Here is a 24,115-nt window from a genome sequence, read left to right as displayed (position 1 = left end):
CTAAAATATAATTCGCTAAGGTCTTAAAATCCACTTTAATGTCTGCTCATGTTATTTCTTAAATTAAATTAAGAAATATTAAATAATAAAATAAAAATGAAAAAATCAGTACGGTCCATTCAGTACAAAAAAAAGCCTTAAATCAAGCTTTACACAATCATAAAATTGCATTTGAATGTCGGTTTATAGACCAATTCCACATCAATTCAAATATGTAACACATATGTTATGCAAAGATAAGAGAAAATAATTAAAAAGAGTTGGATGAGTAAATGGTTTGTGTCTGAGACATGGGTGTAGCACCACATTTCTGCATAGAGAGTTTATTTAATGCAGTCCACATGACCAGAGGAGCTGCTTTCTGAGCTCTAGGGAGTTTGGCTCCCACCTGCTTCACTTAGACGCCTCTCTCCAACAGGAAAAACGAGAGCCTGCGTCAGAGGTCAAACGCAAAACGCCACTTTGAATGAAAGAAAAATAACTAGCTGTTTTAAAAAGGTACGCTCTCCCTCAGCCAAGAATAGGCTGAAGTTCAATATTGGGAGAGTTTGATTTGACACTTTATTACATTAGTGTATGTCACAGTCTGGCATCCAGAGGGTTTGTGAGCGTGTGCAGGACATACCTGTGTATGTACGCAGAGCTATAACTACCTGTGCTATTACTACATTTATTTACACAACGTCAAGCATCAGGATGCCAAGCAGGAAGTGGAGGCCTGGTGGACCCCGTGCAGAGGAAATGATGTCATGGTTTGAACGCTGGCACCAAGCTGCATGAGTTCATTGCTGTTACTGTCCATCAACTTCAGTGTCCCACATGACAAGCGGCTAGATGACATTTAAAGAGCCCGGACAGAGCAAGCATTGTTTTAGTCATAAATAGCGTACATGTTGGATTTTGGAAAATATGAGCTGCTATTTCATTGCTGCAGTTAATTTACAACCACCATAGGATTTAGTATGTGAGCTTAGTCAATGAAAAGTAGGTCCTACTGTGGGAAACACATATCCTTAAAAGAAAAAAAAACAAAAAAAAAAAACACATGTATGCAAGTACTGTCTATGAAACAAGAAAAAAAAGGTTGCTTTTCAGTAAAACTAACAACCGTAACGGTGGAAATTCAACTCTCAGGCCAGCGAAGACGAGAGAAAACAGACAAACTTGAGTTTAAATCCTCTAAACAATGCAGGTAGAACTTTAGACAGTCACTTTGAAGTAATATTCAAAGTCCTGAGCAAGAAGTCAAAGTCACAGGGTGTTGTCGAGGTGGCATTGTGGCCCTGACACATTTTTGCTTGGCTGTACGCATGTGTTGGAGATTGTGTGAGACAGGATGAGGCGGGGAGCGGGGGGCGGTGGGAGGGGGGAGTGAAAAAGGTGAGACGAATGGCAGCGGTGTCACTAGGTGAATACAAGTGCGCGCTCATGCATATACGCTCTGCTTTTTTTTCCATATCGAAGCATCCCAGACAGTTCAGTCAGACAGGAGAAAGCTGTGTCGAGACAATCCCTCTGCAGTAAAGCCTAAATCACACACTCTCACTAGACGCACATTCAGGAAAAAAAAAAAAAAAAAAAAAACACACACACACGTATAAATACATAGAGGCAGACAGAGTGATATGAATATTTGAAAAAGGACTGAGGCAAAAACTGGAAAGGCCATGGGTCTGGTATCACAAATACATTGTCTGCATCAGTCATGGACCAGTGAGCTGATCCTTGTATGTGTGTATGTATGTGTGGTTACATTCTCTCTTTATCTGTCTTGTGCCCATCTACTGTCTATCACTTATTTTCCCTCTCCTACCCCCTTTTTCCTCTCTCTCTTTCAGTCGCTAATCCTGCATGTGTTGGTGTTGATAACAAACTCAGTGGCGAGGAAAGGCTTGAGGAGATAGAGAGCATTGGTTTCTCTTCGGCGCACTAAGCCAAATGACCACATAGGCACGTACATACACACGCATGCAAGCATGCGCGACCCGATGTGGCGGCACTGGATGACAGTCACAGCACAGTGACACTCGTTGGGCCAATAATGAGACATGATACCCCTCCCTCCAGAGGTCAAAAACCTCTCTATCTCTGTCTGTCTCTGGGTTAAAAGTCTTAGAGCCAAATGAATTATTCTTCAATTACTCTTGCAGTAGACACACATCATCCTTAGGCTCTTCTCTGCTCATTATATTCATAAATCCCCCAATCTCCCCCATACAGCAGTGAAGAAAATTATTATTACAATTTCGACTCATTCTGCGACCCCCCCCCCCCTCAACCCCATTACCTTTCTTCCTCCAAATCCCCTCTGCTCCTTCGTTTCCCCTTTATCCTCTCTGCCACCCCTGAGACACAATACACATGTACAAGTACACAGTCACACACACACACATATGTACATAGGGGAAGATACACACACACACACACACACACACACACACACTTACTTCACTGGTTTGTGTTGGGGGGTTATCAGTTTGACACAGGGCACTGTGATTATGTATTTTCTATGCTCCAGTCAGGGGGAGGAGATAAGGGGCCAGCAGACTACAGCAAAGCCAGACACCACTCATCCCATGTGGGGAGAAAGTGGTGGAGTGGTGGGTGTGAAGGTGACAGTGGGTGAAGACCTGTATCGTAACCTTTTGTGTTTCACAGCTTTCGAAAATCTCTTTTTCACCTTCTGCTCGTGGCAAACAAAGAAAAAGAAAGAAAATAATATTTGAGTTTTCTTCTGGTTTTTTTAATAGGCTGTGAGCCAAATTTGAACTCAGGATGTTGCGAGTACACACTGCTCGTCTGAGCCTGCTAAGCCACCAGGATGGATAGACCATATGATTCTGGTTAGGAAATTAAATAGCATCCCTGTCATAAACCAGACTGTTTTATTTGCTCATAAACACACAGAGAGAATGAGGTATTGCCCACAGTCCAATTCTGTCAAATTTAGAGAGCATTTATCAAAAGGTCCTAACTTTCTGCGGAGAAGAACAACAAAACCACTAGAGCGGCACAGCTGAATTAATCTACAAGGCCCCAAATTAAGACCAGAAACATCCAAGTTCTGTACATCAGAGAGACAACACACAGCTATTACAGTCTCCAAATATACCTCTTTTCATCTCTGACACATTCTTCAACAGCCTCTCCATTTGTTATGTCTTTGGCCTCCTCTCTTTCTCCCGAGGGTGGGAACTTTCACACACACAAAAAAGGCATTTTGAGGCCCACAGTGTCTTAGGGCAGTGATAGGCTGATGTATGAGGAGGGGTATTGTGGGTAGGCATGACAGGCAAAAAGGGGAAGCCATCAGTGGGACATCTAAGGCCGGGGGAATGAAGGCTCTCTGGCACCCAGAGCTGCTCTCAAACACTGGCTCTCTGATAGAGCCGACCTTGGACTTAATCACTACCAGAAGAAAAGAGCACCGCTTGACAGGAAGATGGAGAGACAGAGTGAGAGTATGTGTGTCTATGTGTGCGTGTGTGTGAGAGAGAGAGAGAGAGAGAAAGAGAAAGACAAAAACACACAAAAGCAGAAAAAAAGAGGAAAAAAAAGAGACACTGTACATATGCAGAGGGTGACGGCGACCCAAAGCAGAGAGAGATTGGACAGAGAAAGAGATTAAAAGGTAATAACATTGAAAGAGTGAGTTTTTCCTTTTTCAAACAACAGAAAAGTGTAACTAGGAACCAGAGGGAAAGCACAAAATATACTGTCTTTTATCCACTTCTAATATACACACAAATCCATCTCCTAAAAGACACAGACACATACAAATACACACACATCTGAAGAAGAGCGGGAGTTACACTCAAACCGGCTGAGTGAAGCCTTCCACCCTTAATAATGCCCAATGCCTCACCACACACACACTAAATCCAGTGCGCTCCCAGCTCTGTGGCATGTCACAAGCTTGAATAAAAGGATGAACCCTCTGAAACTGAATTAGGAGAGTGATTCTGCTCAGATATAGTAGGAACATACACATACAGTATACATATATACTGTATAAAGTTCTCAAATTAGCTGCTAAGGGAGAGCGCCAAATCACTCAAAGCTCTGGGACACACACACACACACACACACCAAGCCTCCATCCAAAGATGTTTTGTATCCATTACACAGCCTTGGTGTGTGACAAGCCTCATCAATAAAACTATTATTACTGTCAAGAGCTCGTAGCCAACTTAAAGCGTCAATCTGGAAAGCAACCATAAATAAAAATTTATAGTATATCCCTGGCACAACAACACAAAACACATCAGACACGTGTCTGTTCTTAAAATCACCACAGTGTCTGTGCTCATGTCTGAAGTCGTACGTACAGTTTGATTTCCTACCGGTCAGGAAAGTTTCGATTAGGAGGCTTTAGTCTCTCAGCCAGCAGAGATCTTGATTTCAGTCGCTAACAAGATGATGATTTATCAAACGGCGCCTCGCTACAAGTATTGAGTTGTGTTGCACATCATAGAGGAGCGGTGCAGCTCTCCCGTAGGACTGAAACACTGCAAAGCCATTAGAGGAGCATAAGTGCCACAGCTTTACAGTTACTCTACAAACCATCTGCATCAAACTCAGCACCGTGGGTTACCCGTTTCAACCATCAGCTCACTTGATTAAGAAAATACGTTTTCAATTGATTCCCTCATACCCTAATTTGTGAGAGGTTGGTATAGAAAAAAGACTATCAATCTGAAATGAGTGTGTCATATAAGAGAAGTTAATAAAAGTAATGGATTTTCCTCCTGGTTTTTTTTTTTTTTTTTCCTTTTCCCCTGCTGATGGCTAGGTGGGAAATAAGTAGGTTGGGAAGATTATCAGAGAGAGCGAGAGAGAGCAATCGAGGAAGAAAAGAAGTGGGAGGGAGTGTGATAATCGAACACGAGAGGAGAGCCGCAGTCCTGGAATCGCATGCAGGTCCACGGAGTCATCAGAAATGCAACGATTCTAAACGCAAGAATATGATTTTCAAATCGACACTGGATGGGACCAATTGGGAACGAATGAGAGGAGGAATCAACTGCTAAACGAGATAATTACTGTCAGAGATTACACCAGCAGAGAGAGGAAGAGCCAGTGAGCGGGACAGAAAGAGACGGATCACAGAAATGATGAAATAACAGAAACAAAGAGATATATGTTTATATTATGAATCTGTATGGACAGAATGTGGTCAAAACATTTCAGTCTCATCACATCATCTCATCTCATCAACTCCTACATTATAAACATATTTGGGCCAAAAACTTCAACTACCCTCAAAAAATATATTTGTTAAGTGGTCATTTTGATTGGATCAGATTTAGAGTTGTCACCCTTTCATGTTTATTGTAGCAGCTGACATGGACGATGCAAAAAATAATCATAATGTAAAGCTAATTTTAAAAATTTCGTGTAGCAAAAAGACTATCCCTGCATTTTGATTTCTAAATATGCTACTTCAATAAAAGATTGGTATAACGAGGTACAGCCTGACTGATACAGAATTTTTTGCGGCCAATACCAATATCGATACTTGAGAGTTTCAAAGGTCTGATGATGATATACAGTACGAGTTTATTTTACATAAACACATAGTATTTTTGAGGATCCCTCAAGAATCATGACCAAAATATTTACTGAACAGGACGCTTATAGAAGAATAAACTTATCAGTGCTCCCAAGAAAAATGACGTAATGATGAAAACGCTTCTAAACTGTCGCACAAATACAGTAATCGCAATTTCTTGTTATTGACCACATACTGTATAAGCCCGTACCAACATATCCACTATTAGCTAATCAGTCTAGATCTATAAGGAGGCATTCAAAATATTACCTTTGAAGAAATTTACCTAAACTTTACACAAAAATATCAAGGAAACCAGCCCTTTTATGTTACTCCTCTTGACTGGACTTCCCTCTTAACCCTCTGAGACCTAAGGCATCCATTGGTACCAACCATGTCATGCTAGCTTGTTGGGAAGGAATAATAACACCTAATAATATTAGATTAAATTTTGGCGAGGGAAAAACTGGCATTGCTATTTTCAAAAGGGGTTCCTTGACTTCTCACCTTAAGATATCTGAGTGAAAATGGGACCTATGGGTACCCACAAGTCTCCCCTTTACAGACATGCCCACTTTATGCTAATCCCATGCAGCTTTTTGCATGCAGTATAAATGTGTTATTTTCACCTATTCTAAAAAAGATGTATTTGAATATTTCTGCATATTGGGGTCCCTAAACAGTCTTGGAATTGCATAAATTGAGTATGACTGGAAAGCTGAGACTCTTGTGGATTCAATGAGCCCAATTGTATTCATGTGTGATGATGTTAGTCTCCACAGTAGCCATTTCATTGTAGCGAGACCATTTTTTGAAACTTGACTTTGCTGTATAAAATGACATATTGTGACCTCTAGGATAATCACAGCTTCATGAAACTTTACAACCACAAACTAGAGACTGAGGGCATTCAGAGGATGTCTGGCTTTTCTAGCAATTTTGACAATAAAGGGGTTTCTGAGCAGTTTCCAGAATAGAAGTGCTCATCAAATCGTCAAAAAAATGCAATTCTTACAGAAATCTCCAAATGTCAAAAGTTTTTAACACCAAATCACAGCATGATTTTTTCTGTGGTGTTCTTCAAGGTCTTGGTGTCTTAATGTGGTATTTTGGAGGGATTTGACAAATTCTATCAATTCTCAAGTGGTCAAAAATGGTTACATTTTGCACCAAATCTGTGTAGCAAATGGTATCAACCCCAAAAAAACTGCTGCAACAACTTATGAGGCATATTTGAGCATGTGAATGACCATCATATACTTCCATCATAATGTTCTAAGCCCTTATACACTCTAAACTTTCAAAATTTGAATAGGCACCTAACCAAAACATAATGTTTATTACAGATTTATGACTAGAAAAACTTGACACGCAGTGCTGAGCTGCATCTCAAATTAATCTTCAGGCTCTCAGCTTTCAGATGATGTAAACTACTTCTATGTGGCAAATACTCTTTACCTGCTATCTCCCCCTAAAGCCTGCCCCCACAACCCCTAAAAAAACAAAAGTGGGTCTATGGTGGGTCTCTAAGGGTTAAGCAAAGGCATAATGGATGTGTAAGTGTGTATAGTTGTGTCAGTGCTGCTCTGTTTTTTGTGTGTGCTTGTGTTGTGTGAAGATGGATGAAAATGTGGTTCTGTATGTATCTCTGGTATCTGTCTTGTTAAAGCTCAGAACCTCGATAAGAGGCTGGAAAAAAAATATGTTTTTCTTTTGAGACAAAACTGCAGCTTAAAAAAAAAAAAACATAAATATTATCAGATATATGGACTTGTTCATCTGAACTCCTTGGTTAATACTGTAATAAATAATAATGAGGTGTGCTGGACTGTGCGTGTAGGCGGCTGTGTGTGCGTCCACCTCCACATATGCTAATGCTGTTATGATTGGCTGGCTTCATTACTGTCTGTCTACAACACCATGGCCAAGGTCAGTGGAGGCTGCAGAGATGATAGGGGGCCAAAACCATGAGCACAAATTAATCTGCTGTTTAATCTAATAATGCAGCGTGGCATCGGGTGTCTCAGTCCTATTAACACAACTGTAATTGCATTTGAGGAGGAATGGGCGCACACAGGCTCACGAGGGTAGTTCACACTCACATGTACACCCAGTTACATCAAACACAATTGAATTGTACTACACGAGCACACGTGGGTGCGGACATATTATACACACTCACATGCAAGTGCATGCGTGCATTGTAGATGGATGTTATGTTGGGAAAAATAAATAAACAAGAAGAAGAACAAGGTACAGCATTTCCTTGTGAATTCAATCTGAGCAATCACTGTGTGTGTGCGTGTGTGTGTGTGTGTGTGTGTGTGTGTGTCCATGTTTATATGGCATGGAGCATCTTTCACCACGGAGCCCCTACTCATTAACATGGTAATATCCAAACAGCAGGGTGTAGTCAGAACCGCAGCGTATTATTAGGATTCATCTCATTAGGCTTTCATGAGATTTAAAAGTTAACACGAAATAACTTCAAAACACACAGCGAGGTCCTGAGTTTACTCCCCAAAAGTTAAATTTCCCCCCTGGAGACGATGGATGTAACACGGAGAGCTGGCGTACGGTAAAAGGATTAGACAAAAAAAAAAAAAAAAAAACATCCATGCTAAAACTTCTGTTGACATTTACTAATACAAGTAATTACCACAAAAAAAAAAACTGTTGACTGAAATTAACCTTCTCCTCCGCTGCAGGAACAACCATATCTTCACTTGTACTGAAATTGAACACACGACTGGTGCTCTTACAAATCACAAAAACTTGTGAGCGGAGTCGTTTGATACTTACTGCTGTAAGATGGATGACTCCCTGGGACGTCACAGGGCATCCCATGAAGCCGACAATCTGCAGTTCAGGACAATGCTCTGCAACCGCTCGCACGGACCGATCAGTGACCTGGAGAATAAAAAAGCAGGGAAAAGACAACATTAGAAGAAAGAAGTGAGGAGAGAGTTCAAATCAATATCTTCAGAGTATTATTTCTGATATGTCTTCTCTTCAAGAATCAACTCAATATCATTCATTCCCTTTATAGAGATCCAGGGTCGACATGAGACATTGATGGTGAAAAGAAATCTGAAAAACTTTTTTTTTTTTTGGTTTGTTTTTTAACACTTTGATGGGCACTTTGCAGCGAGGAAACACGAAAAAGGTTGAGATAAAGTTGAACTTTCCAGTCATTTTAGCAAATAATTCTATAAAGACAATCTTTCAAAGCAAGTGGGTGCAGACAGGTGTTGTCAAATTCATGCCCAAATGTCTCCATCTGCGCTGCGGTCGGGTGTGTTCTGTGTTTGATGAGCAGCTGAAATAAAGGAGTGAGAGAGGGAGGATCACAGAAGGAGAGGAGGAGGAGGATAACGGACAAAACAGCTAAAAGAGTGTGTCTGCCAAGCGAGCGTGGGCGTCGACTTATGATGGATGGGCCGCTCCCCATCATTCATCCAGCCGTCTACTAACAGCTTATAATGGATCAGAGATCAATAGGGAAGCAGAACATTTCCACCAGCTTCCACTGTAGTCATCAATATGGGTATTGATAGCGACTTCACCTCCCTCACCGCACTCAACACACACTCCGACAATATGTGGGAGATTGTTTGTGCTCTCTGTAGGCTTGCTCGGTGCTTCTTCAAACTCTCCTCATCAATCACAAAGACAAAATAAGATGAGAAGAAGAAAAGAACAGAAGAAAAAGGAATTCGACTTTGCACCGTGATTTAAAAAACACTAAGATAAACAAACATCAAAGAACATTAGAGGACAAAAATCTCTCCTCGAATCTAAGCGGTCCTGTCAAAAATTTCAATGTTTCTTTCTGAAATTCCCAACAGGTAAGTCAAACAGAAAAAAAGTGCATCAACTAGTGATGGACACATACAAACTTCAAACCCCATCTTATTAACTTGTATGAGAAAGTCATCTTCTGACGCTCAACAATGCCGACTGAAATCCAAGTATGAGATGTTTTTAATATATTATCTAAATAACACTTCTACTGTACTAATAAAATAATAATTTGAGCAAAATTTATGAAAACTACATCAAAAAAGAAGAAATGGACCATGAAGACTGAATATGAGGACATTAATAAAAAACTTACTATATTGCTACAGCTACTATACATCAACACTGTTGGTGGTCGTACCATCAACTTCTAGAAATGTAATCACCAAACCAAAAAAAAGCCAAAGGAGCAGCAGAGAAATGATTTTTTTTCATCTTCTGTCTCCATTGCAAAATGATGATTCTCAACCGTGTGACAGATCTGAGTCATAAAGGAGGAGGGTTTCCACCGCTGCCTCTCAAGGGGCATTGTCTTCACTGCATGATTGACAAGTTAATTAATTAGCTTGTTAGAGTGGCGGCTTGCCAATGAAGTTGTAATGTTGAGCTGTGCAAAACGGAAAAATGTTTTACTGTTACAGATCACTGCAAAACACGTCGCTAAAACCGCACAGCTATGTTCAAACAGAGATTAACGCAGCACAGGAAAAAAAATGCAGCTTGAATGAGGATACTCATTGTTGAGGGAGCAAAGGTGTCGACGCAAAGGGCTCTCGAAAAAAAAATAAGAGGGGAAGCGGTTTTGCTCAAGTTCTGCTGGAATACAAAGCGACTTCATCTTTAAAACTTTACAGAGCAGTAAAAGCTCTCCTCATAGCATCATAAACCACTGTTCCGTATTTTTACATCTGATAGCCACTCAAACTGATGGATCTGTTAAACTAAACTGCCTGTATCACTGTCGGTTATGACTTATTGATCACAAAGCAACCTCTTTTTTTGTTTTTTTTGGTCTCGTGATATGTCCTTGGATCCAAAGAACACCTGTGTTTTGATACCTGAATTCGTGAAGTAGTGCTTCTCAGCCAATCTATTGGCATTTTCTCTCTCTGTATATGGTTCACTGTCTCACTCCCTGCATTTTTTGAGCACAGAGCTGTTTTTGGTCTGAGCGCCAACTAATGTCTCGTCTTTGGTGGCAGGGGTGGGTGATATGAGCACCTCAGTTGCATTGTTTTTCACGCTAGCCTAATCTATTTGTATTTTCTTCTTATTTAAGTTAAAATATTTACAACTTTTTGGTGCAATGGACAGAGCCGTCCTGCTCATCGATGCCCAAACAGCTGGGATCACCGGCCTGTTTTCCCTGCCTCAGTTCTGTTCTGCCATAGCCTGTTGTGCTAAAAGATCCATTAGACACTCCTCCTGTGTTAACATGGATTAAACTATTATAACCTGCTCTTTGCTGATCACTTGCCCTTATACCTGTCGATTCTCTAGATGCTGTCCTACATACGCACTTCCAGACTTAATCAAACCTCTGTCACTGGAATGTGGCCTCTTCCTTTCTTTCTCTGTCCCCCATCTCACTGCCCCTCTCCCCCGACTCCAGGTCTACCTTAAAGGTTACTGAGTCGAGGCAGAGGAAGATGGAAAACCCAGACAGACAGCGAGGGGAAAGAGAAGTCACAAAAAGAGAGAACAAGGTCTCCATTTATCTTTCACCGAGTCACATAGAGTACGGCTTATCTGGGTAAAACACCTCCTATAACTCTAGTGAAGCTCAAAGATATGTCTCTCACCTTATCAGTATGAAGCCGAAGTGCTTGTTAAGTGCAAAAAGGTTCATAATGGACGGTGACTACAAAGGTGTTCTAGTCACAGATGATGTAGTGGAAAGATGTTTTGAGGTTATGATTTAGCAACTAACCAAGGTTATTTAAGAGGAAGTTTGGAAACATAAGCTTTTCCCACCACCATATGACATTTTGCCGTAAAACAATGTATTCTGTATTATTCCACCTTGTTCTGACAGAAAACAAAACTTAAGTTGAAAGAAGAAAGGGAGTGCTGATACTTTATTACTCTTTTAATTAAGTAACATCTGGAGATACAGTACCAGTCATTCAAGTGAATGTTAAGGTGTGTCCAAACTTGTGACTGTATTGTATATCATCCTGCAATGAGGTGGTTTTAAGAATAAATATTTAACAAATATTCCCTCCATTTCCCTTTCTCTTCTATTGAAGCCAGACAAATTCAAGAGTGCATTTCCTGTTTTGGAGCGATGTCCAGCTGGCTCCAGTGGTTAGTTTCAACATCATAGCTCGTTCAATATAATCAGAATTAAGCGTCAAAAAACGAGCGCTGAGGTGGGCAGTCGACTAAAATGGAAGGATGTTGAGAAAATGGCTGGTTGTGAAGGATTTGCACAGAATCTCTCCTCCTTCCAGTAGCTGTATTTAAAGCCTTTGACAAAAAGGAATAAAACTTATCACCCAAAACAGAACTGTTCACCCTGGACGTACTGTAGCTGTGTGTACAAACTGTAGTAGTTCACTGTACTTACTAGCTTTGCACAGAGCACAGTTTTTAAGAGCGATCAATAACTGGACGCACCTTCAAATTCTGCGCCTCGGGTTTGCACCCACCGCACCACCCATCACTTCTCGTTGCAGTCAGGAAAGATTAACAGAAGGTGAGTCAGCACTCCCTTCCTGAGACACTGATGCATATGGAACCTGATCTGCAGGGCCAGGTGGAGATAGGGGGAGAGTGGAGCGGAGTTGTCTTCTTGAGTATGAAACTTTAAAAAAAAAAAAAAAAAAAATTGGCTCCAGAAGGACCAGCCTGAGCTGAGCAGCTGGCAGGTGAAGTGAGCTGGCCGGAGCTTCCCAAACATGGCCTCCGCCAAAAAACCATCAAGGAAAACATTTTCAGGTTGACTACCGGCAGAATCAAAAAGCTACACACCACACGGTGATCCTTAAATCAGAGCCGTCTGCAAGAGAAGTGAACCAATCACAGAAGAGGCCACCTCCAGACCGCCTTTCATACCAGTGTTTGTGTTCCAGGAGTGTGTGGGTGCAGTTGTGTGTGGGTGTATGTGTGTGTATACCTGTGTGTGTGTGTAAAAGCGGACAGAGAGCCAAAAAGAAAGAAAGCAGGTTACACATCTACAGTAACTCTCAGCAGGTGAGAAGAGGAGACAGAGGGAGAAAAAAAATAGAATCCCACCAGAGCAGAACAGGCCAGGAGGGCATGTACCGTATCAGATTAAGGCTGTGTACATGTGTGTGTCTCTGTGTGTGAGTGAGACCATATGGGTTTGTAACTAAGATTTGTCTCCAACCCGCAAACACAAAAACCCATCCCAAATTTCTCTTTGCTCCCCACCTCCCCTCTCCTCCCCCTAAAGCCTTCCACGGACTTTGATTTTAAAACATGAAAAGAGCCATGAAGAAGTGGCTAGCCAAGAGAGGCCTTAAAGCCTTTTAGAAGGGATCTGGTTTAATGGTCTCTGGGTGAACGAGGTAAGGAAATCAGGAGAAAAAAAAAAGTGGGCTAGAATGGTGGAAATGCTGCAGTCATAAAGATAGCCTTTGTGTGTGTGTGTGTGTGTTTTAAAGAACTGGAAAGTAATTGTTGAGAGTGCTGTGGTAGCAAAAAGCGGTAGTGCTGTATGTCAGTGTGTGGTTTTTGTCTGGCGGTCTGTTCTTACAAAACGCTGGGGCAGCACCCAGGGGCCACTTCTCTTCCAATAGAGCATTTAATCTTGTCAATATCGTCTATCATATGAGTCATTTGACTCCATCAAAAGTTCAGGCAAAAGAGGTGGAAACGGAGACCAGAGAAACGTTCATCTCTTTCATCCCTTCCTCAATCATTTCCTCCCTCCCTCCGCCTCAAGTTCTACATCCTTCCCTCATTTAAAACTGGCCGATCCTCACCAACACAAACACAGCCTCCCTCACGTCATTAATTGTGTTTTCACTCTTTTATTTCTTCCTTTGTGTGTATTTCATACTCACACACACACACATTCAGGTGAAGCTAGTGTTATCAGTGAGAGAAATGGCAGGGAGTATGTGGAGGGCAGGCACAATGTCATTTGTCAATGTTTGAAACGAGAACTCTAATAATGATACACAATCGAATATACACATCCACAACAAAAAAAAACTTTTATCGCTCACAAGGGTGGGACAAAAAAAAAACAAACTTCTTTTCGGAGTAAAAGAAAACACTGCAGAACATTTTTCTCTCGTTGCCGACTAAAACTACTCAGTTTTAGTCTGACCTCCATCTCCATCCTCCAGCTGTGCCTGCTGCGTTACTGGCCAGAAACCTCGGAGAGAGAGACAGTTGAGAAATGCACCTCATTCAGAACGAACTGTATGAGGGTTACGTACGAGAAATTGCAGACACTCAAACGAGAGTAGGTCAAATAATTTTGTATTCAAGCTTGAGGAATTTACCAAATCTTAATCATCACTGAGAATAGTTTCATCTTCGCCAAGGAAAAGATGTAATCATGAACTACTCAAGAGCAGATGAACATAGAGCCAAACCAAGGACAAGAAAGCTAAATCAAAAAAAGTGAATTTACAACTATTATATTCAAGCAACTAGATGGAAAAAACAGAGACATTTACAGTATATATAACAAATAGACAACATACAATGCCTTTACAGTTTCTGTAGACTGTGAAGTATATATGCATATTTGACAGCGACTGATGATTATATTTGATATTGACACTTTGTATTTATTTAATCCAATATCAATATTCATAATATATAAGTACAGTGGATGTTTTAGTGTTACAGGCTTATTGCAAAGGGATTGTTTCTGACATAACTGATTTAAGTCTTCATAAATGTGATGGCATGCTGGAAGAAACTGTTCCTCTGTTTGGTTGTTTTGGCGTACAGTGTTCTGTAGCGCCTACAGGAAGGGAGAAGTTGGAACAGGGATCTATGTCAACATCTACATCATTTAAAAGATTTTTCTTTTAGTTCTTGCAATGTGTCATGTATTTGGGACGTTCTAACATGCTGCTCTCAATGTCAGTTTGCTGGGTCAGTCACCTGATGACATAGCAAACTTCCCTGAAGTCTTATATTCAGATGAAAACAGTATTACACATAATCTTCATAAACTTTTACTAACTGAACCAGGTGTAACTTTCAGGCAAACAAAGAACACTTTCTGTCACTACAAGTCACAAAAAGTTCAAAAGGTCTGTTTTGGATCCGTCTATGACAGCGATTATGATGGTAAATCTCAACACGAAGCCTCAATCAAGGGCTGCTGAAATGATGTCTTTATGAAAGCTCTCTGTTACTGAAGTACTCTCTGCAATTTTACAGATTTTCAATATTACCGACAGGACACCAACTGCAGGCCTGTGAAGTGCAAATTGAAGGGGGGCGATTTTCATCAAAGTTCTGTTCTTTCCAAGGTAATCATTTTCTCCATAAATACTCTCTTAGGGGTGATACTGCAGTGGGTTCATCACAGCCTTGGTTTACACACACACAAAGTCAGGCACACACTCGTAAACTGATGCTCACACACACAAACACCAAACTTTGTCTCTTTTTTAAGAGTTCTGTTGGGCTGTATTGACGCGGAGCACTCGTGATCTGGCAAAAATCTAAATGAATACTTATCATCCGATGCCTGGAGACAAAAGCAACACAGAAAGTCGTAAAGTTTTACTACAGTGAGGGAGAGTCTCTTTACTGTGCTGTCTCAGTGCTGATGAGCAGGCACTGTGCGCTAAGTGCAGGGTGGTCGGCTTGGAGCTGTGCACGGGTATTGATCAGAAAAGCATCACTGAGAGAAGCTACTATAGCTTTAGCAAAGCTAACTCACATTTAAGAGTGCATGGAAACAAAGATATTTGATGTATACAGACATGAAAACATTCACACAGGCTTACAGAAACACACATGCTGCACACATGCAGGCCAAGTACACTGTTAAGCCTGGACAGATGTGAGGTTCTTGGTCTCCAGCTATCCAGTCTCATGTTTTCCTTGGCTAAACAGAGGGACTAGTCATATTTATGAGACGTGATGAGACAGCAACACAGGATGGATCCCAGTGAGAGACAAGGGAGAAGAAGAGGAGGAAGAGGGGAAAAAGGGGGGTGAGGGGGGATGAGAGATTTGCAATCTTTTCATGTTAACATAATGTAGTTTCTAGTCTTCAGTGTATTGCTTTGGCAAGCTTGGCTGCTTCCTTCATGCCTGTAAATCCGGTCTGAATATGGATGTGACAGACAGGCAGTGAGAAAGATGGAGAGGTGCTATGACAGGCCAAACAAGCCATGCGTGTGTGTGTGCGTTTGTGCATTTGAGTGCGTGTGTGTGTGCGTGTGTGCGTGCATGCATGCGTGCGTGTGTGTGTGTGCAAGCACGCGTGTGCAGGGAGAGTGCATGAATATGAGAGCAATCTGATCTTATTAAAGGCCTGACAGGATGAGGAGCTGTGATGAGAGCTCTGAATCACCACCATCTAATCAATCAGTCTAATTAACCGAGCTTTATGAACACTGGGCCGAGTTGAGAAAGAATCCGCCGACACACAGATTAATAATGATTACTGAATACACTGCAACACATTCTATTAACAATCCATCTTTATGTCTATCCAGCAGCTTTGCATAAGAAGTCACTTCATTGCCAGTTGCAGGAAATCCTCTGAAACGCATTACGAGATGAGGCTCTTCTCTCTCCATCAAGTCTTCAAAGTAAATGAAATAATATTCTCAAGAATTCATTTTTATTTAATTAAGCGTAAAGTTCTGAAAGTGACTCAGTGTGTAGTCATAATATAATTTTTCTACATTCATGTCTAAGGGGGTCTTTAAGTGATATAATTTCATATGCAGACATGGCAAACATGTTAAATCCCAGGCAGAGGCTCCCTTCAGACTTGAGATAACAGTCAGAAGTCATCTTAGCTTACGCTCACACTTAAAGGGGACCTATTATGCTTTTCCTTATTTTCAGTCATATATATATATAATGTTACAATGTCAGATGGTCATAATAAATATGGCCAAAGTGTCAAATAATGAGGTAAACATATGTAGAAGTAATCCCTGTGAGCAAAAATCACTGGCTTCAGACTGCTCTGAATGTTCGGTTTCCAACATTTTTTTCTAATTTCAGCCAAACCGATGTTGGCTTGTTACAGATTTCTTTATATGGTCATCTGCTCCATGCACAGTGCACAAGTTCACTGCTCCACTCTGCTAATATTATGGCATTTTTCCATTGTTTTGGGGGTAGTCACACCGAGCCATGACTCAAGTTGAGCTGGCACGCTGTGTGTAGTTTTCCATTACACAGCAGGGCAAAGCAAAATAAGTTGTTTACCTCTTGGAGTTGTGCTGGTTATCTGCAGCTCTTCATCAAACATCATAATCACTGTGGCTGTTTCTGCTTGTACCATTCTTCCCTGCATTATTTCTAACTGATCTGCTGAACAAAGAGCTCCAGATATCTCCATATGTTGTTGTGTTGACCGTTTTTTAGTGCAGCTAACAAAGCTCTGCTAATTCATTAGTTAATTTCCTATAAATTCCTCACAATAAAAGTCTCCCATTATTGAGTAATTTAAAAGCTTTTAATATGAGGCATAAAGCAGGAAATGTTGGGTTTGCACCAGCAGTAACTTAACACAATTCTGATATAGCTGCCCCTCAGCAGGCTTCCTGAAGCTGGCCAATCAGAACAGAATGGGCTCATCGGGAGGGGGACCTTAAAGAGACATGAGCTAAAACTGCCTGTTAGAGACAGAGGCTGAACTAAGTGGCTGCATAAGGGGCCAGTATAAGATACATTTTTTGAACTGTGAATCATGCAAAACTACTCTAGTAGAGTCCCAGAATAAAAATATAGAGTTGGAAATGAGCATAACAGGTCCCCTTTAAGGTTAAGATAGGACGTGCTGCTTTTTGACACCCACTCTTGCCCTGGCAGAAGAGTGTGTGTGTGTGTGTGTTGTCAAGTCCTCACAACTAGCAGACCTTTAACCACCAGCAGGGGTTTGCATGTGTGTGTGTGTGTGTGTTATGGTGACCTGCTGCTGGGCAACACCAGGCAGCAACTGTCAGCAATGACATAACCACTCCCTGTCCACTTGACTACCCACAATGACACACTGTGGGCAGTTGGCATTTTCAAAACAAAAAGGCATCAGTGACTCTCTCTTGTTCTGTCTCTGAAGGTTTAAGTGTAAGCAACCAACATGTCTTCCATTCTCTTGCCATCTTTCTGCCTTTCTTAACCTCTGCCCTGCTCATTATTTTGAGCTGGAAATTGTAGGAGAAGCACAGCACAGACAGTGTGTAAAAGAAAGCTAGAGAAAGGTCAGGCTCCAACACTGTTAACACAGTAACAGCTAACTGGGGGCAAGCCAAAGATAAATCAAACAAGTAGCATTAAGTGATAGAGATGATTTAAGTGGGAAAGTCTTGAAAAACTGAAATTTTCTCAAGCAAGAGACAGTGTTATAATAGTTTTGTACAATGTTTGGAGAATATTGTCACTACAGGTGAAACAATAAGTTGATTAATCAATTACTACATCAACAGAAAACCCTTTGTTGGTGCTAAACAGTGGAATTGCATTTCTACTTGTTTGGGCTCATGCAATATGTATTTTAAGGCGTTCCTGTTTAGAGATGCAACATATGGGAGGAAGGAATGGAAATTCATACAAATGGCTGCTGCATCTGATTTATCACCACAGACTGACCACAGCGGCAGAGGAAATTGTGTCTGAAATTTAACACCTGGGAAAAGCAGGTAAAATCTGTGGCACGGTTTTACCAGACACACACACAGAGAGAGAGAGAGAGAGAGAGAGAGAGAGAGAGAGAGAGAGAGAGAGAGAGATTCTCTGCTCAGCAACACAACACAAAAGAGCAGGAATGCAACAGTTTACCTTTCTGTTTCCCTCAGGTCTCTCCTGTCTATTTATTTTTTCCTGACTTTTATTGGCTCCTAGCAGGTCCAGTCCAGTGTGATATAATTGAAGTGACCAGTTACAGTTATTAAGAAGACCTTTAGGGGCGGCTGTGGCTCAGGAGGTAGTACGGGTCATCCAACTAATCGCAAGATCAGCGGTTCAATCCCCGGCTCCTCCAGTCCGCATGTTGAAGTGTCCTTGTGCCATCAGCGTATGAATGTGTGTGCGAATAGGTGAATATGACATGTAATGTAAAGAGTTTTGAGTGGGCTAAAATGCCAAATTGTTGGAGCTTTTAGCTCCATCTTTGCTGTCTTTATCTGTTTAATAAATACACAATAAGTCTATCATTGTCAAGCTAAGTAATGAGCTCAAGTTAAGCTGAAGAGGAGTATGGTCATCCACTGTCACCACCTACCACAGGACCCTTCACATCACTCCACTGTACACTATGACAAAAAGGCCATAAAGTTATCTGAAAAGCAGACTGTATGTTTTTTCTAAAATCAAAGCTGGCTCAGAAAGATGACTATGTTTGAAAAATGAAACTCCTAAGATCAATAGATCCACTTTTCTCCAGCTGTGACCATCTCAGAAACACTTGAAAAAAAAAAATCCATGAAAAACTTGCCCTATACTTTTCACACATCTTACAAAAAAGTAACTGCTACCTACTTAGCAGGAATAAATCTATAGCCTGGACAAAGGCAGCATTTTCAACAGAAATCAATTAATGTGCCATTTCCACATACACACGGCACCCACTTCTCGCTCTCACACACTTGTCAAGCAATCTTGTCTCGCTCCATCGATGTCATCAGCCTTGATGATGCCAGGAGGACTGAAATCTGCATGGGCGATCGCCAAAGTGATTGATCGCCTGACTCGTCTGTAAGCTCCACTCTCAACTGAAAATTACCTGTCATTTATTCAGTGGCTTCAGCCCTCAGTTCCCTCAAGAGTTTCACACACTGTCTTTTATCATAATATGGCCGTGCGCATATGCAATTGTACATACGTTGGAATGGGCAGGGTGAGTGTTAACTTCTTGAGACCCCTAAATGACGGTTTTCAAAAAGATGAAGAGGTTTTGTTCTCGGCCTGTTTCCCTGAGGATCAATAGTACTTTGTTGCGTGACAGATGGAAATCAGACGCTACTGTGGAGGAAGCCAAAAGACATACTTTACTCCTTTAAATGCAAAGTCATTACATCACATTGTCAAAACCCTCCAACGATTCTCTTGAGGTTTCGGATCCCAGTGTGTTCTGTTCCCAAGCATACATCAATAGTTCTTTGTTGCGTGTCAGACGGAAATCAGAAGCTACTGTGGAGGAAGCCAAACGACGCATTTTACTCCTTTAAATGCAAAGTGGTAGCTGTCATTACGCCACATTGTCAAAGCCCTCGAACACCACTCTTGAGTTTTCAAATCCCAATGTGTTCTTTTCCCAAGCACATATTCACTGAAGGGCTCATCCTCAATGTCAACTTGCCATATTAGTTATGTGGCTGTGTGCTTTACAGTGAGAGGCCTCAGGCTGATGTGTGCCACAGAGCAATGAAAGTGCAAGCTAGTTTTGTTGCTGTGAGGGTCCGTGTTACAACAAAACATCTCAGAAAGTCAGATGTCCTGCAGTACGCACTGTATGAGTTCTGCATTAACAAAAGGCACACAGATTGAATTCGATAACCATGTTGCAAAACAAACAAACAAAAGTCCCTGTTCTTCTTACCCACTCTCAGGGAAGCCAGAGAAAATGCATTATTGGAAATGTTAGTTCTGAATCCATTCACTCTGCCTATAGCAAGCCATCAATTGTCCAGCCTGCCCTTCAGCTTCTGTTGCTTAACAACACAACGCCCAAAAACATTTTGTTTACATCTCACAACTGTTAAAAGCTGGCACTGACTATCTGACAGATCTATCTAACCCGTTGTGTTCTTAGTGCACTGCAGTGGTGTTTGCAACCACGCACTATATAGACTTATATTTCTAACGTTTGATTTAGAAATCTAATTTAGGAAAGGTAGCAAAACACCCTAATGAAGATCCTGTGTCGAAACATATTGTACTTGTATGTATTTGTGCTATAATATATGCGAAGATTTACTGTAGTTTCTCATTAGGCGTTTTAATGAGTATACATGCATATTAGTATCCTGGTTTTTAGTCCTATCATGATTTTCATCATATTGAAAGTATGATATTTACATGTTTGCATGATTCTAATATTGTCCAGGTTTATTACCATGTGTGCCAGTGCAGGTTTTTCTTTGACTCTCTATACCCACAAAATCTATTATTTTTGCACCAACTGAGTTACATTAACTGTTGTGGGTAGTCTCATTTTGGTTTTGGACTACCTGAACAGAGCTGTGCTCTGCTAGATTTAACTTCTCTATCAAATCATTAGTAATAGAAAATGGGAGCAAAAACGAAATTTGTCTTCTGCATTAGCATTAGCAAGGCTAGTGCATCCACATGTAGTGCAAATTTTAACTGAATTTCTAGAAAATCAGCAAAAGAAAATTGAAATTAATGCACATTTCCATCCACCTCCAATCAGGAGCCATTAAAACATTGCAGAAGAAGAGGGCTCAAGAAGATGGCGTAATTTAAAGAGCGCAAGTCAAACCTCAAAAAGTGAAAAACAATGTAGAAAACATGTTTTTGTCTGCCACCATTTTTTGTCTCTTCAGTGGACATTAAAGTCACACGGTTCATGTACGTCATGCTTTAGTCACAGTGCTTCCATTGCCATTTGTTGCATTTTGGTTTTATCAATATACAAACTTTACCACCTCAGCATAAAAACATTTTTGCGATATTTCCAGATTTTTTCAAAATAAACTAAAAACAGGTGGTTGGAAACACCATTACTGTCACATTCACTTCTATTTGAGCGTATTCTTTGCATTATACACCGTCACCACATACTTTGAGTGAGGCCACATTATCCCAGTTTCTATCCAGGTAGTATATCCAGATTTCTCAAAACTTATCAGGACTTATCTAGATTTCTTAAAGCAGGATGTGGTATTCACATGTGCAATATATTACCAGGATACTCCAAAAACCCATCAATAACCTGGATACTTGAGTGCATGTATGAAAGCACTCTATCATTAAAAAACATATACTACCTACTGTAATGAATTTAAAAGAAGGAGGGAAGTCTTCCTCACAGCACCAACAACACTATGAACTGGCTTCTTGACAAGTGGTCTTACCGATGGTCTTTCCCTTTCACAAAGAACTGAAAGCCACCAAGAGAGACAACTCTGAACCTCTTAGCCTTTCACAGTTCCCATGGTAACTGTCCAGGACAATCTATCAGGGTAGAACTGAAATTGACTTTTAACACTTTAAGCTTTACTTAGAGATCAGTTTTATGTCCCAAGCTAATGATGAAAAATGGGACTTAAAGAGGCCAAGTAGGCCATGGACCTGGACCAGAATGACAGGCTGCTGTGGTGACGTGCCCATCGATGCTTGGCGTTACAGCTATGGCCCATATTGGATTGTTCTGTTCAGCAGTCTATGGAGAACCGCCACCTCTTCTTCTTATCGACACAATACTAAAGGTATGGAGCGGGAGTTGGCAACGACTGAGAGAATCACAGGACTGGCAACAAACAGCTTCAATGCTCTCACTCAGGGAAACAGCAGCTTTTCAGAACCTTTGTGTTTCTTTGAGATGACATTGATCTTGTACGCAGATCTTTGATGTTAATCCTCACTAAATAAGCTGTTCAGCAAATATGATAAAGCCCCGAGTTTGTGTGGTGTGTGTGCGAATGTGAGAAAGAGTTTGTGAAGAGAAAATATGTACCTATGCAAAGAATTAGAAGACCAAACCTTGAGCCTTCGTGAATTAAATACATTTTCATCTCAGAGGCGCCTTGCTGTGGGTTCTCTGCCTTGTCCGTCTAATCCTGACGTCATTTATGTGGGTAAATGTGGGTGCTTCTTGGTTTCCAAATTTCATAGACAAGCATTTCAGGAGCATTAGTGGATTAACAATAAACTAGTGGTGACTGAGGCTTCAGCATTATTGCTAAACCAAACAGTTTTTCTTAGTATTACAGTTAATCTGATGTTTTTTAGGACTCTTGTAACTGTTTTTATTAATTCTTTATTGATTGTGACTGTCTGGCCTCAGTTGTGTTGTTTCTGTTTGCTGATTGTGTGTCTGACTGACTATGAATGCTTTTTGTTCTCAATGAGACTTTCTGATTAAAAAAGATATTAAATAAAAAATAAATACATATAACTGATGAAGGTTGAATGTTTTTCTCATTTTTACACATTTAGGGGTGCAGAAACTTTTTTTCAACAAATTGTTAGTTACTAAAAACCCAAGTGGGGGGTATATATTGCCAGGAAGTCAGGTTACTCCAGCAGAAATCTACTTTCGTTAAGTGGGTTTCTCTTATCATTTTCCACATTTTGTGAAACCTGGTTTCTTGTTACCATTTTGTTTTATAAATTAGGTAATCAGAAGGCGCAAAGTAGACTTAAATTTATGTAAAAACAAGTAAGTGTTAAGGTGATCTTTGCCTCCCTAAAGACAATTACCTCAGCAAGAAGATGCTCTGTAAATTGCACAGTAATTACCAGAGAGAGAAAAAATCACCACTTGTGTCCTGACAAAACGCGGACAAACTTGAAAATGAAAATATGTGTAGGAGTGGGCTTTTATTGATTCCAGAGATCTGCTCTCAGCACTATTTCAAAGAAGTCCCTATTTCAAATCCCTCATTTTATCAAGACACATTCCAGCACAAGCAATACCTCCTGTGTGTCTTTTCACTTTTGTTTTTTTTGTTTTTTTGTTTTTTTTTGAGTGAGCCATCTGCTTGTCCTCTTTCTTGTATTCTCACCGTGTACAAAACTTGCTCTCAGTTTCTACACCTCAGTCCAGTTTGACAAGTCCTCTCCGCTCATCCTGCTGCACCGAGATGCAGACTAAACAGGCCTCCTGTCACACCTTCTGCAAGCCACGCTCCCCTGAAAAAGCATGGGTGTTGAACACAGGTGCAACGTGGTTTGCGGAGCTCTTGGTCACAAACGAAAGCCTCCAGATTAACAGGATGATCAGAGACAGATCAGATACAACGAGACAGCTGGAGCAGAGGCAGGAGGGGAAAAGAAAGACACCGAAAGGAAACATGTTTTCTGAACAAAGGAGGCTTTTCTGTGAAATAGACAAGCAAACCAGCATGTCTGGTAAAGGTAGAGGAGAGTCCGTCCTTCAGATCTGTTTTTTAATCTGTATTTATCATCATTCGTTACATACATTATATTAGTTTTTTAGAGATCGCTTAAATATTTCAATAAATTCCACATTAAAATAGGAGTCTTTCTAAGTTGAAACTATTTTCCAACAACCTGCAATGAAGAAAATCATTACAGCAGATTTTCCAGGACTATAGTACACCAGCTCTCACAAAGGTTCCTCTAGTTACAGACTTTATAAGGCAAAAATCTATTCCTCCTTTCCTCCACCTTGTCAGTGTCATGGTAGGCCAGAGAGACCCGGGGCTGGCCTGGGGGTAGCGGCCTCCTCTGCCCTCATGGCCTCTGGGCATGCAGCCTCTGCCTGCCAGGGCTTTATGATTAGAGCTGGAGGAGCGTTGCGGGGACAGTTGACATCCTAAATACTCGAGAGGTGCACACACTGCAGTATTCAGGGTGATCTTTTATGCAGATGATGACCAGGTAAGGTGACAGTGCCCTGGGCAGGAAAATTAGAAGGTTGTCACATGTTAC

The 24,115-nt window shown here is 40.9% G+C and overlaps 1 protein-coding gene across 4 annotated transcripts in view; it reads right to left on the bottom strand.

Annotated features, from left to right (window-relative positions):
* The window catches only part of fbxl17 (F-box and leucine-rich repeat protein 17), a 248,318-nt gene that overhangs the window by 161,781 nt on the left and 62,422 nt on the right, over window positions 1-24,115 (bottom strand). For all 4 annotated transcript variants that reach the window (XM_042420591.1, XM_042420590.1, XM_042420592.1 and 1 more), the window contains exon 7: window positions 8,354-8,461. In XM_042420591.1, the coding sequence (XP_042276525.1) occupies window positions 8,354-8,461 (108 nt within the window). The remainder of the gene's footprint in view (window positions 1-8,353; window positions 8,462-24,115) is intronic.

The sequence above is a fragment of the Thunnus maccoyii genome, chromosome 9, assembly GCF_910596095.1.
Source record: "Thunnus maccoyii chromosome 9, fThuMac1.1, whole genome shotgun sequence".
NCBI lineage: Eukaryota > Metazoa > Chordata > Actinopteri > Scombriformes > Scombridae > Thunnus > Thunnus maccoyii.
Note: the sequence above shows the minus strand (reverse complement) of the source record. Positions and strands in the feature narration are given on the sequence as shown.